Here is a 19567-nt window from a genome sequence, read left to right on the forward strand (position 1 = left end):
ATGCAATATTAAAGTGGCATTAAGTGTTGCATGTCCTCTCTAGTGGAATTTTATACAGATGAAAAACTGCAGCTTGATTTTAATTAACAATTGTGTTTATGTTGGATTATTCTGTGTCCTTTTAAATGGGAAGGACAAAATATTAGTCTAATAAGAGTCAGATTCCCGTAGACGAGGTGGTAACAATAGGGCGTGAATAATCTACATAACCATTCTTGTTATTATTAGTTAATTGAGAAAAAGCTAATCCATTCACTACAAAGGATCTGTTACTGTTAGTAACAAAACTCTGTTGCTTTAATTCATTATATTTTCATATTCTTGATCAATCTCATTACAGTAATTTGAGTGCATTAAGTTTCTGAAATTCAGTTATACTAGATGACAGCTTCAACAGCAAACCGTATGTACAATATCTATTCTCACTGAACGGTAATGCTTATTATCAGGCAGCTAGTGTTGCTACTTCCTCCAATAGCATGAGGAGGCACTGTAGGGTTATTATTAATTTGTTGAATCATGAAAATTTCTTGCCTATTAAATCTCACTCAGTGGAAATGTAATGTAGATACATGATTTGAACAGGAGAGTAGTAAAACTAATTGAAGGGTTGCTTTCAGGGTTCAAAGCTAGGAATTTCTGTGTTAAACAAACTACCAATTCAGCAGCAGCACTATTTAACAGACAGATAAATCTCCAATACTATTATAAGAGAAAAAAGTCCTATCTTTAGTCCAAGAGAAGTTCAAGTATCTCATATTGCTTGAAGTTTTCAAATTCCACTGTATTGAAAGCAGGATAGTAATCACCATTGTATGCTGGGTATCACAATTAGGATTCAACCTCCTCAAAATTACCACCTTCCTCTTTCAGTGAGATAAATGGTCTTTGTTTTATTTCAGCTGTTTTTTACCATCTCTTTAAAAGCAATCATATCTAAATCATCCAGTCGGCTCAGAATCTAAGGCGGTGATAGTGGAATATTCCACTTATATGTTCACTCCATTCTAACTCATTTTAAATCACTATTGCAACATTCACAGAGAAATTAAAGAGACAAGAGTCAAGGAGCCATTAAAAATTTGTAATTTGTTGATGGGACAAATGCTTTTCCAAGATTTCAAACCTGGACAATGTCTTAAATCTCAAGGGATCTTTTGTGATATAAAAAGAAATTAAGTTAATGTAGTGCAGGTAATCCCAGTTTCAAAACAGACACCAAACAGACCACACTGCTAATCTATGGCAGAGTCTATCACTGTTACAATCTACTTGCAAAATGGCAATCAAGATTCTCAGAGATTGTTACCTCCAGCAGTAAAAAAAATTAACTACTCATGTAACAACAGTTTTTCATAGTGCATTACAGTTCTGTATGCAGGTAAAATGGCCCACACTCAAGACTTAGCACCTACTGGAAATGAAAATCGGACCGTGCATAAGGGGCAGCCAATCCATTACCCGCCATTTTGTGCCCCTGCCAAAGCTGAATTTCACCTCCACTGACTGAAACACAGCTCAGCAATCTTACATTTATTAATTCTTGGTGTGAGCAGCTAACATAATGAAGCCATGATTTTTATATCTTGGTCTTTCAACATCCCCACCCCACTGTACTAAGGTACTGTGATCTGTGAGTAGTTTATTGACAGGCACACAAAAACCAATGCAACCTTGATAACTGCAATGATTCCACACCCTCTGACCTGATACGGAAGTGCTCAATACATTGATTAACAGAGGCGATCTCATTGAAACATACAGGGATCTGATGGGGTTTGGCAGGATAGGCACAGAGTTTGTTTCCCCTAGCTGATGAATCTAGAACACCAGGGCCTAGTTCAGATAAATGCTGTAATGTCGTCAGACCCATAATGTTTGCAGTATCCAATGCCTTCAGCCGTTTCTTGACATTACATGGAGTGAATCGAATTGGTTGAAGACTGGCATCAGTGATGCTGCGGACCTCTGGAGGAGGCTGATTTGGATCATCCACTCAGCATTTCTGGCTGAAGGTGGTGGCAAATGCTTCAGCCTTACCTCTTGCACCGAGGTGCTGGGCTCATCCATCATTTAGGATGGGGATATTTTTGGAACCTCCTCCTCCTGTTAGTTGTTAAATTGTTCACCACCATTCATGACTTAATGTGGCAGGATTGCAGAGCTATGATCTGATTCGATGTTTCTGAGATTGCTTCGTTCTGTCTATCGTTGTTTGGCATGCAATAGTCACATCTTGTAGCTTCACGAGATTGACACCTCATTTTTAAGTATGCCTGGTGCTGCTGCTGGCATGCCCTCCTCCACTTTTTGTTGAACCAGGGTTGATCACCCTGCTTAATGGTAATGGTGGAGTGGGGGATATGCCAGGCCATGAGGTTACAGATTGCAGTTGAATGCAATTCTGCTGCTGCTGATAGCGATCAGTGCCTCATGGTTGCCCAGTCTTGAGTTGCTAGGTCTGCTTTGAATCTACCCCATTTAGCATAGCGGTAGTGCCAGACAACATGATGGAGTGGATGCTGAATGTGAAGACAGGGCTTCATCTCCACAAGGGCTGTACGGTGGTCACTCCTACCTCTACTGTCATGGACAGAAGCATTTAGTAGATTGAGGAGGACAAGGTCTAGTAGGTCATTCCCTCTTATTGTTTCCATCGCCACCTGCCACAGATCCAGTCTGGCAGATATGTCCTTCAGGACTTGGCCAGCTCCGTCAGTAGTGGTGCTACAGATCCACTCTTCATGATGGACATGGAAGTGCCCCATCCAGAACATGTTCTGCTCTTGCCATCTTCAGTGCTTTCTCCAAGTAGAGTTCAACATGGAGGAGTACTGATTCATCAGCCAACAGAGGGCAGTACGTAGTAATCAACAGGAGGTTTCCTTGCCCATGTTTGACCTGATGCAATGAGGCTTCTTGGGGTCTGAAGTCAATGTTGAGGACTCCCAGGAAACTCCCACCTGACTGTATACTACTGTGTTGCTGCCTGTGCTGGGTATGACCTGCCGGTGGGACAGGACATACTCAGGGATGGTGATGGTGGTGTTTGGAATATTGGCTGCAAGGTATAATTTGATGAATATGACTATGTCAGGCTGTTGTTTGACTAAACTGTGGGACTGCTATCCCAATTTTTGTACAAGCCCCCAGAGGTTAGTAAGGAGGATTTTGCAGGGTCGACGGGGCTGGGTTTGCCGTTGTTGTTTCCGGTCCCTAAGTTGATGCTAGATGGTCCGTTTGGTTTCATTCTTTTTTGACTTTTCTGTATCAGTTTGGTACAACTGAGTGCCTTGCTAGGCCATTTCAGAGGGCATTGTCAATTGCATTGCTGTGGGCCTGGAGTCACATCACCAGACAAGGTGAGGATAACAGTTTTCCTTTCCTCAAGGTCATTAGTGAACTAGGTGGGTATTTACAATAGTTTCATGGCATCATTACTAAGATTAGGGGTGGGAATTTCCAGCCCTGACACCAGCAGACATGGTCGTGGGTGGGATGGGAAAATTTGGAGAATTGTTGACTTTTAACGGCTCTCCAAATTTTCCCACCCCGCCTGTGATACTGCCCAACACCGTCGAGGTCAGAAAATCCTGCCCAAGATTTCAATTCCAGATTTTTAGAAATTGAATTAATTGATTGAATTGAAATTCCCAAGCTGCTGTGATACAATTTGAACCCATGTCCCCAGAGCAGTAATCTGAGCCTCTGGATTACTAGTCCAGTGATTTAATGTATCACATCCTCATCTTTACCACACTGCACTTCAAACAAATGTACTCTCTTCTTAACTGAATCGATGTATTGAAATGCTTTGCGAGTCTTCCCTCCCAATTAGTTATTACAGTGTGACTGTAATAGCATACTTTTAAAAGTGTGACTTTTCTTTCAACTGATTTTAACACACAAAAAATACCAGATAATGATAGATTCTAACTAATGTGACAACCCTTGGTAATCCAATACATGATTTGAGTAGGTCTGCAGAACTCTGGGTTATTACTGATGACTGACCAGCTAGCCTCAATCATTGATGGACTTGTAGGGTTTAGATCTTCACTGGAGCTGGGATTCTTCCCGCTCAGCTTTAAATTATGTGACAAGTACAGGACACTGGCTTCAGGGCACAGAATGTACGCTGGATGGTCGATATCAATGCCCGTCACTAAGAGTGGATCAGTAACATCACTACTGACCAAGCTGGCCAAGTCCTGAAGGGTATAGCTGCCAGGCTGGGTTTGCAGCAGGTGGTGAGAGAGGCAATAGAAAGGAAAAATCTACCTGACCTCATCCTCATCAATCTACTTGTCACAGATGCATCTGTCCATGCCAGTATTTGTAGAAGCGACCACTGCACATTTCAATGGAGATTAAGTCTCTCTTCACACTGAAGACCCTCCATCAAACTGCGCAACAATATCACCATGCTAAATAGGGTCAATTCAGGACAGATCCAGCTATTCAAAACTAGGAATCCATGAGGTGCTGTGGGCCATAAACAGCAGAATTGTATTCCACCACAATCTGTAACATCATGGCATGGGCATTCCCTCACACTATCATTACCATCAAGCCAGGGTACCTACCTGATTCAATGAGGGCTGTGGGAGAGCACGCTAGGTAGCACCACTAGTGGCTGAGCTGGCCAAGTCCTAAAAGACATATCTCCCAAACTGGGCTTGAGGCAGGTGATGAGAGAACCTACAGGAGGGAAAAACTGACTTAACCTTGTCCTCACCAATCCACCTGCTGCAGATTTAACTATCCATGACAGTATTGGTAGAAGTGACAGCCACACACAAGTTTGTCTTCATACCGAGGGCCTCATGCATGGTGTTGTGTGGCAATATGATCTTGTTAAATGGGTTAGAAAAAGAACAAATCTAGCAGCTCAATACTGGGTATCCATGAGGACCTGTAGGCCATCGGCACCAGCCGAACTGTATTCAGCCATAATCTGTAACCTCATGGCTTGGCATATCCCTCGCTCTACCATTACCATCAGCCATGGGATAAACCCTGGTTCAATGAGGAATGCAGGAGGGGTTGCACCAGGCATACCAAAAAATTGGCTGTTAACCTGGTGAAGCTGCAACACAAGGCTACATGCATGATAAACAGCAGGAGCAGCATGAGGTAGACAGAGCTAAGCATTCTTACAACCAACGAATCAGATCTGAACTCTGCTGTCCTGCCACATCCAGTCGAGAATGGTGATGGACAATTAAACAACAAACTAGAGTGTCCACAAATATCCCCATCCTCAATGATGCCTCAGCCAGTGAGTCAGTGCAAAAAAACAAGACTGAAACATTTGCAACCATCTTCTGCCAGAATTGCCGAGCAGATAATCCATCTTGGTTTCCTCCTGAGGTCCCCAGCATCACCAATGCCAATTCTCAGCCAAGTTGATTCACTCCACATGATATCAAGAAACAGCTGAGCACACTGGATACAGCAAAGGCTATGGGCCCTGACGACATCCATCTGCACTACTGAAAATAAGTCCCCAGGGTCTGATAATCTACATCCCGAGGTACTGAAGGCCATGGATGCATTGGTTGTCATATTCCAAAATTCTATAGATACTGGAATAGTCCTGGGAGATTGGAAGGTGGCAAATGTAACCCAACTATTTAAAAAAAAGAGGGAGGGAGAAAACAGGGAATTTCAGACTGGTTAGCCTAACATCAGTAGTAGGGAAAATGCTAGAGTCCATTATAAAAGATGAGATAACAGGACAATTAAAAAATATCAACAGGATTAGACAAAGTCAACATAGATTTATGAAAGGGAAATCATGCTTGACAAACCTACTGGAGTTTATTGAGGATGTAACTAGATGTAATTAGCAGAATAGTTAAGGGAGAACCAGTGGATGTGGTGTATTTGGATTTTCAGAAAGCTTTTGATAAAGTCCCACATAAGAGGTTAGTGTGCAAAATTAAAGCAGGTGGGATTGGAGGTAAAATATTGGCATGGACAGGGAATTGGTTAACAGACAGGAAACAGAGTAGGAATAAATGGGTCTTTTTTGGGGTGGCAGCCGGTGACTAGTGGAGTACCGGAGGGATCAATGCTTGAGCCCCAGCTGTTCACAATACATATCAATGATTTGGATGAGGGAATCGAATGTAATATTTCCAAGTACGCTGATGACACAAACTAGGTGGGAATGTGAGTGGTGAGGAGGGTGTTAAGAAGCTTCAAGATGATTTAGACAAGTTGAGTGAGTGGGCAAATACATGGCAGGTGCAGTATAGCATGAGTAAGTATGAAGTTATCCACTTCGGCAGGAAAAACAGAATGGCACAGTACTGTTTAAATGATGATAGGTTGGAAAAGTCACAAGCCACACACCATCCTTAATTGTTGCTGGGTCAAAGTCCAAACAGCACAGTGCAAGTGCCTTAACCACATGGATTACAACAATTCAAGAAGGCAGCTCACTACCATCTTCTCAAGAGCAAATATGGATGGGCAATAAAAACCAAAGATGCTGGAAAAACTCAGCATGTCTGACAGCATCTGTGGAGAGAAAGACAGAGTTAACGTTTCGAGTCCGTATGACTCTTTTTCAGAGCTGAAGGGAAGTAGAAATGTGGTGGAATATATACTGTTTAAGGGAAGTGGAACAGGTGAAGCTGGATAGAAGGCAAACGATAGGTGGGAAGCTTAGCAATTTGGAAATATGTGCCTTCAGGTAGTTACAAACTTCGGTGATGGTGCACACACATGGGCTCGCTTCAAGCAGCGCCCAAATTCGGAGAGATAGAGTACAGGGTGTTCCCCTAATGGAGTGTGGGTGCATTCTAGATCAGGGAAATAGAAACTCTTAATATGGTCTTCTCATTAGTTGTTTAGTTTGGAGACTGCTAAGCAAACTGGTGAGTTTCTACACATGTCAAACATATAGCTAAAATTAAAAAATAACAGGGTGCATTAATTTTAGTACTACTCTCATGGGCAACTACCTATGAATGCTCTTTGGCAGCTTTGAAGTCTTCACTGGAGTTGCCTAGAAACAGATGCGAAAATCCTGTGCCAATATACAGTTTGTTGTTTGAAGTTCTACTGACTTCCTTCCTAGTGGGGCTGTTGTTGCAGGTCAATGACAAATAAGGTTTAATTGGTTCAAGTTCAGTACAGGGAGTTCAAGACTTACTGCACACAAGGCTGCAATTATGAACTTTAATCAACAAGAAGTTGCAAAAAATCTGTAAGTGGAGAAAGCTCCGTACATTTATGAGGACATGAAAACTTCAGATATTAATGAGCTTGTGATTTTAATTCTAACAAATAAAATGATACAAAGAAGACATCATATTTACAGCTGTCCCAGTGACTGTATACAGTGCACCATAATTATGAGTTTAACTTGTTTAGTCGAGTTATTTATTGAGAAGGGTTATCCAACTTTAAAATACAATACTCAACCTCCTCACATGAAAAATGCTCTTAATTGCAATACTGTACTGAATTTGTAAAATTCTGACTCTCTCCTCTCAATTGTAATTCAGCACAGCAGCTAAATGAGAATCCAGACCTCCATGTCAATGCTTACAAACAGAGTTCACTGTCTAAATTCAATGCAACACTATTTAGAAAGTGGATTCAGCCATCAATGTCCTCAGATGTAATAGCATTCTGTAACTCTACATCTATAGGAGGGTTTCAGAAGGTCTGCCCTGACTGCTTCATTATAATGCATTCTTGTGTCAAAAAAATTGATTCTTTTTTTCAGTTGTCGTCCTCAGAACATGATTTTCCAGTGTAAAAGTAATGTTACAGATCGACAAATGAAAATAAAAATTGGGTATTTCTATAATATCCACAATGCCAATTTTACTAGGTGACAAGTCATCCCTCCTGAATTCCAATATGTCTTATTGCATATCATAACATCAAGAATGGAATTCTGTTAATGGGATGACTTGCAGCATTGCCTTGTAGTGAGCTAACAGTATAGAATCATGGAATGGTTCCAGCACAGAAGGTGGCCATTCAGTCCTTTGTGTCTGTGTTGGCTCTCTGAAGGAGCAATACACCTAGAGCCACTCACCTGCCTTCTCCCCGTAGCCCTGCACATTCTTCCTTTTCAGATAATAATCCAATTCCCTCTTAAATGCCTTGATTGAACCTGCTTTCTACTATACTATCAGACAGTGCATTCCAGATCTTAGCCGCTTGTTGCATGAAAAAGCTTTTTCTCATGTCGCCATTGGCAAAAAAAACAATCACCTTAAATCTGTTTAAATCCCACTGGTGCTCGATCCTTCCACCAATGGGAACTGTTTCTCCCCATCTACTCTGTCCAGACCCCTCAATGATTTTGAACACTTCTTTCAAATCTCTTCTCAACTTTCTCTTTTCCAATGAGTAGAGTCCCAACTTCTCCAATCTATCTACGTAACTGATCCTCATCCTTGGAACCAATCTGGTGAATCTTTCCTGCACTCTCTTCAATGACTTCACAACCTTCCTAAAGAGTGGCACCCAGAGCTGCATGCAATACTTCAGTTGAGGCTGAACCAATGTTTTACACAGGTTTAACATAACTTCCTTGTTTTTGTATTCTAGATGCCTATTGATAAACTTCAGGATGGTGTATGCTTTATTAACCACTCTCTCAATCTGCCTTGCCGCCTTCAACAATTTATGCACTTATACACCCAGGTCCCTCTGCTCTTGCAATCCCTTTAGAATTACACCCTTAATTTTATATTGCCTCTCCGTGCTCCTCCTACCAAAATGAATCACTTCACATTTCTCTGCATTGAATTTCATCTGCCCTTGTCCGCCCATTCCACCAACTTATGCGTCCTTTTGAAATTCTACACTATTCTCTTCGCAACTCACAACACTTGCAAGTTTTGTATTGTCCACAAATTTTGAAATTGTCTCCTGTACACAAAAGTCTAGGTCATTAACATATATCAGGAAGAACAAGGGTCTTAACACTGACCCCTAGGGAACTCCACTATAACCCTTCCTCCAGTCCAAAGAACAACTGTTAACCACTACTCTCGGTTTCCTATCAGCCAATTTCATATCAATGTTGCTGCTGTCCTTTTTATTCCATGAGCTTTAACTTTGCTCATAAGTCTGTTGTGCAGCACTTTATCAAATGCCTTTTAGAAGTCCATGTAAACCACATCACAGCATTATCCAAATCAACCCTCTATGGTACCTCATCAAAAAACTCAAACAAGTTAATTAAACATGATTTCCCCTCAACAAATCGTGCTGGCTTTCCTTAATTAAGTTGCATTTGCTCTAGTGACTATTAATGTTGTCCCGAATTATCGTTTCTAGAAGCTTCCCCACAACGGAAGATAAACTGACTGGTCTGTAGTTTCTAGGCTTATCTTTGTACCTTTTCTTGGACAAAGGTGTAACATTTGTAACACAAAAACAAAAATAAATATACCTGGAAAAACTCAGCAGGTCTGACAGCATCTGCAGAGAGGAACACAGTTAACGTTTTGAGTCCGTATGACTCTTCAACAGAACTAAGGAAAAATAGAAGAGAGGTGAAATATAAGCTGGTTTAAGGGGGTTGGTGGGGGGGCGGGGGGGACAAGTAGAGCTGGATAGAGGGCCAGTGATAGGTGGAGTTTGCCAAAAGATGTCATAGACAAAAGTACAAAGAGGTGTTGAAGGTGGTGCTATTAGCTAAGAAATGTGCTAATAGGTAACATTAAGGATAGAAAGCAGGACGAGCAAGGTACAGATAGCCCTAGTGGGGGTGGGGTGGGGGGAAGGGATCGAAATATGTTAAAAGGTAGAGATAAAACAATGGATGGAATACATTTAAAAATAATGGAAATAGGTGGGAAAATAAAAATCTATATAAATTATTGGAAAAAAGGGGGATCGGAAAGGGGGTGGTGATGGAGGAGAGAGTTCATGATCTAAAATTGTTGTAACATTTGTACTTCTCCAGTCCTCTGGCACCACCCCGAGTCTAAGGAAGATCGGAAAATTATGGCCTGTGCCTCTGCATTTTCCACTCTCACTTTCCTTAGTATCCTTGGATGCATCTCATCTGGTTCTGGGCCCTTATCAACTTTAAGTACAGACAGCCTATCCAGTACCACCTCCTTATCAATTTTAAGCCCTTCATTTGCCTGAGCTATCTCCGCTTTCACCATGACCTGCACAGCATCTTCTTCCTTGGTAAAGGCAGATGCAAAGTATTTAATACCTCAGCTATGGTCTCCTTCATGCGTAAATCCCTTTTTTGGTCCCTAATCATCACTCCTCCTTTTACCATCCTTTTACTACTTAAATGTCTATAGAAGTCTTTGGCATTCCCTTTTATGTTAGCTACCAGTCACTTCTCATACTCCTTGTTTCTCTTATTTGCTTTTCCAATTCCTCTCTGAACCTTCTATATTCAGCCTGGTTCTCAGTTGAATTATCCACCTGACATCTGCCTGACAAAAGCACACTTTTTCTTCTTCTTGATCTCTATCTCGTTTGTCATCCTTTGAGCTCTGGATTTGTGTATCCTACCTTTCCCCTTTGTGGGAAAATGGGTAACTTATAAAAGGTCGTAAGTAGCTTCCAGTTGTATTCTACGGCACACACCAGGTAGTTTAAGATTTAGCTAAATTCTTGAAAATATTTCTGTGCAGTAAGTTACATAATTATTACAACACAGAAGTGGCCATTTGGTCCAACCAGCCAGTGTTGGTGTTTATCCTCCACACAAACAGTTGTCCTAATCGCCTTGTACCTACCCGATTCTCATCCATTTACAGTACCCCATTTTCTTGAACCCCAAACTAAGCTACTCTTAAATGTTGACATGGTCTCTTTTTCAGCCAATAACTCCAGAATAGTGCATGCCTCAGCTTGCAACTCTCCATTTAAAAGTGTTTCTCCTGCTGTCTGTCCTAAATCTTCTATATTCATTTAATCTTATATCTATGACCTGCTCATTCTAAAGCTGAAAGTCAGTTTAAATCTATTCCCTCCTATCCCTTCATGATTTTAAACTCTTTTATCAAATCCTCTGTTCAAAAATACTGTCCCATGTTTCCCTAAGACTTTCAGGTAACATTTTGGTAAATCTGGACTGTACCTGTACCCTCTCTGTTGCCTCAACATCCTTTTTATAGTGTGGAGCTTAAAAATGGCACAGAGTACTCCAAGTGTGGTCTTGCTGAAGTTTTATATAGCTTTATCATTTAGTCTTCTATATTCTGCACCTTTTGCTTTAAAACCAGCATTCCAGCTGTTTATTTTTAAACTGGGTTTAGCCACTTGAGGCACTATTAATGTCTTAAGAATTCAAAAGTTTTCCACATCACCTAAGCTTCCACCATTCAAAGTATAATTTTTACCATTTTTTACAAAATAGTATCATCTATCACCTTGTGTCACATTTAATTCCATCTAGTAACTCTTTTGCCTAAGCTGCTTCCTTTGATCTTCATAATGATTTACAATTTCTGCCATTTTAGTGTTGGCTGCACATTTTGAGACCCTCCCCACCCCACCACCTTGAGCACAATATTCAATTTCATGTACAGTGAAATGAAACAGAACCCTGTGGGTGACCACAACTGCTTCCAATCATTGAGAAACTGTATTTAACTCCTACCATGTTTTCTCCATGTTCATCAATTTATATTCCAATTTGCTTCATCTCCTCCTATAATCTCTTGTGAAGTGCCTAGTCAAAGATTTTCTAAATCTCTGTCTATATTACATCATTCTCCTTATCTGTCACCTCCTCAAAGAAGTCTTGTTCTATTGATGATAATGCTTCTGTTATTTTTCTCATTACATAAACAGTTCCTCCATTACAAAATGCATGAAACAATAGTTGCATTTTTTTAAAATCAGGAAATTTAAACTAAAAGCAGTACTCCAAACGTTACAAAGGGGAAAAAAAACCATTGCAATCCTTTCCTTCAGTTCTTTAACCTGATGCTTCTCTTTAACTATCAGATCATAATGGACACTAATGGGACTTCCAACCAAACATTAGAAACTTCAAGGGATCTGATGATGGCCTTCACCAACAAGAGGATGTGTCCATAATTAGGCTCCTAGGAAAAGGGAGTTGGAAAGGACTGAATGAATATAAAGTCTCCCTAGGAAGACCTGGCACAAATTAGGCAAGGTGGGAGTGTGAGGCATGCAACTGCCCAGTTTCCACTCTCCTGAATCCTGCTGGCAGTGTTAATATCAATGGCTAGAAAATTCATACACAAATCATTCATTTCCCTCTCTACTTTTCCTTAAAACCCTTAATATCAATACTCAGTGCATATTCATTCAGGTTTCCGATGTTTTTTTTAAAAAATCAATGGCGTTCTTTAAACAGCATTAACTACTTTAGCTCAAAGCCTATTTTCCATCACCACTGAAAATTGGTGAGAAAAGTTACTTCGGTGTTGCTTGAAGTTTTCTGATTTTATGTTCATGCCCTCATGCACTCACAGTCAAGGTGCTGTCTGTACAGAATCTTAGAACCTGAATCATATCTCCTCTCATCCATTTTTCTAAGGGTTATACATCCAGCTCATAAGTTTCTCCTTATAACTTAGGGCACAAGTCCCACAATCAACCCTGCCTCTCTTCTTTGAACCCTCTCCAAATATCAGGGTAATTTTCAAGCTAGAGTGCCCACCATCACTGTTTTCTAAATATGATCTCTCAAATGATGTATAAAAGATTTCAACCAAAATTGTTCTAATAGGAAACCTCACAAAATGCACAAAAACAATTAAAACGACTTTCTCTTTCTCAGTTTGTGTCTTTTTCTCACTGATAAAGTTCCTATCTCACAGGTGTAGCTGATTAACATTTATCTTTTCTATCAACAAATCACAGGTGGCTTCAAAATTCAATTTTTCTTTCAGAAAACTGAACTAGCAGAGAGGAGACTCACCCTCTTTCCCTCGCTTCAGCTTAATACAGATACTCACCAAGTTCTTTAGATATTAATTTTGTTTTAGCCAAGAATAAAGTCTATGTGGGATTTTACTGATGCTGACGATTTATGCTAACATTAACTTACACTTAATAATGCTAACACATAGCAATAACAATCTCCAGCCTAATAAGTGTGAGGCTCAGCTCTTACCTTCATTAGCATTTATCCTTGTGTTTTTAATGTATGCTGAGAACTTTGCAAAGATGTCGATTCCAGCGGTATTCGATTCATGGTGTTTTGCTGCAAGCTTGGGATACCTGAAAATAGGAAGTGAACAAAATAGATCTTTGATCACTTTTTCACAGTATTGTCACAAGAATTTCAACAGAACACGACACCCATGAAATTGTTACATAGCCATACTGTTCACAGAAACATCCAATCATCTATTTTTTCCCTAGTATTGATGGTTGCAGGTTAGTCTCCAGCAAATGCAACAACTGCACATCACTGAATAATGCAGAATATGCTCACTTTTCTCTTAGGTCACTAATTTATAACTTGTTCATAACATATAGGAAAATTCAATTGACATTTTCAAATATTAGATTAGCATTCATAAGAAATACTGCTGCTTTCAAATTCTTGTTAGCGCCAAGATGACAGATGTCAGCACAGGAAATTAACCAGTGTCAGCATCAACAAGCCACTCCCCCTGCCACCTAATGCCCCACTCCCGCACCAACCCCAGTGCAGGTATAACACTGTCTAATATAGATCATAGTTCCTTCTATTCCATTCTAATGGGATGACTTTCTCTGAAGAGACCCACTAGGGTGAGTTTCTTTCAAATTTCCATGCTGGCTATTCTTGTGATCTTTGGTGAGATTTGCCACTTGATGACTACTGTGTGCATTATTGTGGTCAGTACTGTGCTGTGGATCCACACCCACTTGGAAATGGGTGAATGCTGCCTAATCAGCAGGAGGAGGATACATTTATTGCATCAACTTAGGCTAGATTCAAACTCAGATCCTGAGATAAAAGGGCATTTTTTGATTCATTCATGGGATGTGAGCGTTGCTGGCTAGGCCAGCATTTATTGCCTATCCATAAATGCCGTTGAAAAGGTGGTGGTGAGCTGCCTTCAACCGTTGCTGTCCATTGAGCAGTTTGGAGTTAACCCATTGTGTAAACAAATTGATATCAATTTAAAAAGGCCATCCAAGTACTGGACAATTAGCATTTCAAGCAAAAGCAAAATTTTGTCTAAAATTTTGAAACATTGCAGAATTACATTGTGTGTGGTAATGAGCTGGTGAATGGGAGTGATTCAATAGTGCCAGGTTGTAGTTAATATATCAGCTTCTTCTGAAATTGTTAATAATTATATTATTTCTATGAGCGAACATGACTGTACAAGCAACAAGTGTTAACCTGCTCAGAATTTCAAATTATACAACAGTATCACTGGACCACTGGGTAGCACAGCCAGGGTTTAGGTGTGGTAGGGCACAGATCATCCCTGTGACACCCCAGGGCTTGGGATACCAATTATGAATGAGATGTCAAAAAGTAACAAAGTGATAATTTAATACTTCCCCAGTGGGAAGCCGGAAACACACAAAAGGCAGATTGACTCCAGGCTGCTCATATTGTGCAGCAGCTGCTTAACAGCAGCAATATTGGCAGAGGCCTGGGAGCAGGTGAGATAAGCTGGAAAAAAGGGAAAAGAATTGCCTCTGATAGCTCAGCATTTTATTTCTCCCCCCAGTGATCAGATGATCCACAAGGGCCATAAAAAGCCTGAGGTTCAATTTCTGGTGAGTGTTGAAGGGCATTAGCATCCAAGGTCAAGAATGGCAAATGGAGAGATTTCCTGATCCCTGTTCAGTAATCCACACTGAAAAGTTAATTCATTCATGGGATGTTGGGCGTCACTGGCTAGGCCAGCATTTATTGCCCATCCCTATTTTGCCCTTGTTCAAAGGTGGGCCTGGAGTCATCACATGTAGGCCAGACCAGGGAAAGACAGTAGATTTCCTTTCCTAAAGGACATTAGTGAACCAGATGGGTTTTTGCGACAATTGGCAATGGTCTCGTGCTCATCAGACTTTTAATTCCAAATTTTTGTATTCAATTCAAATTTCACCATCTGCCATGGTGGGATTCGAACCTAGGACCCCAGAGCATTACCCTGGGTCTCTGGAACACCTCCCCAAATGTATAAGTAGACCTTAGGTGAGGAGAGAGAAAAGCCAGTGAAGAAAACTGGTTAAAAATATAAAGATCCGTAAAAAGGGACCATGGGAGACAGTGCGGTAGCGGGAGGGTTAAATGATGTTTTACCTGCCGTCTGGTGACTTTTTAGGCCATTTCATCCCAAACCTGCCATATTAAATATGCATTCCCAGGAAACACACCGTTTCCATGGCGGGCAGGCTCTCATTCACCCGCCACGTCATCACCTTGCTTCTTTATCAAGCCGGGCACCATATTTAAAGTCCAGCTGCGTGCACACCTCTCAGAGCTTCCAGCCTACAACTGCTGCATGGAAGACATGGTGCTGAAAGGCAAAAAGACTGCAGGCCCCAGGTTTAGTGATGTGTCCCTCGAGTGCCTTTTGGATGCTGTGGAGGCTCGCCGTGATATCCTATACCCCCGCTCTGGCTGCAGGAGGTGCAGTGGCATCACTAATGCAGCTTGGGAGGTGGTAGCAATGGTCAGCACCAATGCCCTGCAAAAGAGGACAGTCACCCAGTGCTGCTACAGGATGAAAGGTTTCACCCATTCTGCCAGGATAAGTCACCCTTCTCATCACTCCCAACTCTCACAAACTCACAAACCCATCACACACCCACAGGGATCTCACACCTCAAGGGACAACACCACTAACTCTCACACACACCCTCACGTCTCCATCAGGGTCATACCCCCTCGAGCTTGCGTCCTCATCCCATCCATGGCTCTGCACTCCACACAAACATTCCACGCAGCGCCATGCACCCTGCCCACAATACTCCAAGTATTTCCATGCAGGAGAAACTGCTCAAATCAGCAGCGGGAGGTCCCACACCGGGGATGGAGTGGCCCACATCAGGCCCCTCACTCACTGAGAAGCGTGCCATCAGGTTGACTGGTGAGGATGTGCCTGCGGCGACGGTGCGATCGGTGGATCCTGTAACACGTCATTACTCTCTCAACGCAACTGTTGAGTGCTCTCTCTCCTGCTTTTGTTTCTGCTGCCTAATTCTCTCTTCTTCGGTTCACAGGGAGCTCTGCCAAGTGACCGACACCCTTAGCCAGCCAGTCCCTCAGCTCCATCCATGTCCTCATCCCCAGCCAAGAGGACACCTCCTCCATTGAAGAGCTGGGAGACCATCGCAGGGCTTACTCACACCCTCCACCAGTACAGAGACACACAACTCGGTGGGACTTAGATCTAGAGCAGGCTCGGGTTCAAAATCTGGTGGTCACCGCACAGACACATTTCTGCAGTGGGAGGAGGCAGGTTCATCCAAGCTCCCCAGCACTCGGTGGACTGCTGCAAAGAGGCTTCTGTGAGGCTGAGTCCGAGGACGAACCTCTGGATTTGGCTATCCAACTCATTGTGGAGAGTCAGCAGAAAGCGGGAGAACATCTCGCAGAGCTGTTGGAAGCCCTCAACAGAGTGGCACACAAGTCAGAGGAGTGCGTCCACCTGCTCTCTGATGAAGTGGTGTCCACATGCACGCATATGGGGGTCTCATGGGCAGGAATGCGGATGCCATGACCACCCTGATTCAGCAGAACATGGAGATGAGTGCAGACCTACACTCTATCATGAGAACCACGGGTGAGTTCATGCAGTGGCATCATGAGGGGGAAACGGGGCACCTCGACGTCGTTCCATGTGCTCCTTCCCCTCAACAAGCCAGGCAACCGAAGGGAGGAGGAGTGGCAGCTGGACACCCCTGGGTCATCCACTCAGGAATCTGAGACTGTTCACTCCCTCAGACTCCCCTTTGTCTGTGAGCCCCTCAACTTTGTCCTCTGTCACCGCAGAGGGAGCAGCCGACCCATAATTGATTCTGGAGGGAGAACTGTGTGTGGGGCAGGGCCTTTCGGAGCCTCATGCAAACACTCTCCCACGCATGTGGATCCTTCCTACAACACACTCACCTCAATGCTCTGAGCATTTTCAATGCTGCCTGCTGGGGTTCACTTTCAGTTGTCCATCTGAGCTGACCTGCACCTCCACCCACCCACTGATCACACTCCCATGCAGCACCTGATCTCACCCATCGCGACTTTCGTTTCACTTTGGATTTGGGCAGCATGGTGCTGATTTGGATTTACTTTCATTTCCCCATTCTTTATCCTACCCCAGTCACCCATTTCCTTCCCCTATCACAGTTTACCGCCCAGCAAGACTTTCCACCTCCCCTCCATGACCTACCAGCCACAACCCTTTTCCTTTGGGGGTGTCCAGGTGAACGTGTACGTTCCCTTCCCTCCCCGAAAATCCCATCCCCATCCACATTACCCTCCCCAGCCTCCTCCTTCCCACCCCCAGGGTCCATGTCTGCCTCCGAGTCCCCATGAACCACTCTCAACGTCCCTTCTACCGCTACCGTCGAACACTCACCCTCCCACCTGACTGCCTCACTCTGACCTCGGTCATTCTCGCCATCCCTCATGCCATGCCCACACTCAGTTTGCTCACCAGGAGGCCGTCATTGACCCATCAAACCCCTCTCTTGCATGTTCACCTGGACATTTCCCCCACGCCCCATCCCAAGCCCTTTCCACCCTCTGGCCCCTTCCCCCCTGTAATTCTCCCTGCCCTCCAGACCCCATTCCAACTGCCCCCCCCCCACCACCACCGACCCCTTCCTCGGAACCCCTTCCACCTTCTAGACCCCTTCCCCCCTGGAATTCCACCCCCTCCACCCTGACCCCATTCCTCCCACTGGAACACCTTCCATCATCTGGATCCCTTCCCCCTCGCTTAGTACTCCCACCCCTCCCCCCTTAGTCCCTCCCCCTTCCTGACTCCTTCAGACAATCTTACTTCTTCCGCCACCCTTAGTCCTTCCCCCCCCTCCAGACTTCTTCCTATGGCCTTACTCCTTCCCCTTCCTGACTCCCTCAGATACCCTTACTTCTTCCTCCAGCTTTACTCCGCCCCCATTCCCAACTCCACCCTTACTTCCTCCTCTCTCCGCAATCCTTCCCCCCGAACTCCTTCCCTTCCATCTTCCACACCCCCTTACACCTACCACCCCAGTTGTTATCTTCTATCCCGTTACCCCCTCCTCCCTCCTTCCCCCACCCGACACCTTCATTCTCCCCCCTCCTAACCTCACCCCCCAGCACCTCTACCTCTCCCAGTCAATCCTAGACCTTCCTCTCCCGCCCCCTCGACCATCATCCATTGTGAGCATCAACAGTGACTTTCCAACTTCCGTGAGCTGCTTCGTAGCAAAGCCATGTCCATGAGAATCCACCCGGCATGCCATGGACGTTCCTCGGGTGTGCCGTTGCCATCGGGCTCCAACATCTTCTGCTCCTCGGATGTCCACAACGTGAACAAGGCCCTGGCGGTACCAACTTCTGCACATCACATTTGTCAAGACATGTTCTGCACTGGCGTGTTTTCCCACCAACGTGGGCAGACAATCCAGCGGGCGGGGGGGTGGGGGGGGGTGGGTTGGTGAGAGGGGAATGAGTCCGGAGGGCTGGCCTCATAATGATATGCTGATGCAGTACAATGAGGTTCCCAACATCTGAAGGCAGGGTACACGGCCTGCCTTCGACAGGTTGGGCGGATGATCGCAAACTGGTTTTGTGACGTTGTGAAACAGATTTTTGGCCGCCCTTGCCATAGTGTCTGCTCACACCACAAACACGCCCGACACCAGCGGGCACGGAAAATTCTGCCCATTCTTACCAAAATATAAGAGCAATAAATTAATAACTCAAACCCACCATCAGAAGTCTTATTGTTCTCTGATTTAGAAGTTGTTGAAGAAAAAATAATTGTGTAGAATTCCCAAGCAGTTTTCCTGATCTTCAGAGGAAACCCGAAAGAAATAGTTTCCTCAGAATTCTCAGCAATCTTCCAATAAAGTTATGGTAGGAGACCGGGAGAAAGTTTACACCCATGGAACTATTTTAGCAATTTCAGATGGCCTTGGTTGCAGTGTAATGGCACTATGTCAACTATAAACACTTCACTCATGATGCAGTATAAAATATTCACTTGAAATGACTCTAATACATTTTGAACAAGTGTCATGGTTCCGTTCCATTCATATTCAATCAATCCACAGAACGAGAAAGGAAATGTTCTTTAATAAAATGTTGTTCTTATTGTCATCAATTTTTCCACTAACACAAGATGAAGAATATGAAGCCTATGTACTGTTCCCTTTAAAATCCGCCTCTAGGTTCACAAAGGGCCATTCCAGACGTCACACATGTGGCAGCAGCAAGTACAGGCTGTTGACGTCACAAAGACCTTAAAGCCTCCAGTTACATTATTCATGCATATATAAATATCACCATTATTGGTGATGGTAACTGTGGTAATCCCCCAAAATAGCTTGCAGGTGAGTGAAGGAGAAGATTAAACCGACATTGTGCAGTAGATTTCCCTAGTACAGTACTTGCACATTGCACAGGCAACAAACC

The 19567-nt window shown here is 43.3% G+C and overlaps 2 protein-coding genes across 4 annotated transcripts in view; both read right to left on the reverse strand.

Moving 5' to 3' along the window:
• The window catches only part of enpp5 (ectonucleotide pyrophosphatase/phosphodiesterase 5), a 526082-nt gene that overhangs the window by 256580 nt on the left and 249935 nt on the right, over nucleotides 1-19567 (reverse strand). The window lies entirely within an intron of this gene.
• Nucleotides 1-19567, reverse strand: part of LOC144680724 (chloride intracellular channel protein 5-like) — a 158357-nt gene that overhangs the window by 17021 nt on the left and 121769 nt on the right. For both annotated transcript variants that reach the window (XM_078542004.1, XM_078542005.1), the window contains exon 4: nucleotides 13103-13209. In XM_078542004.1, the coding sequence (XP_078398130.1) occupies nucleotides 13103-13209 (107 nt within the window). The remainder of the gene's footprint in view (nucleotides 1-13102; nucleotides 13210-19567) is intronic.

The sequence above is a fragment of the Cetorhinus maximus genome, chromosome 5, assembly GCF_964194155.1.
Source record: "Cetorhinus maximus chromosome 5, sCetMax3.hap1.1, whole genome shotgun sequence".
NCBI lineage: Eukaryota > Metazoa > Chordata > Chondrichthyes > Lamniformes > Cetorhinidae > Cetorhinus > Cetorhinus maximus.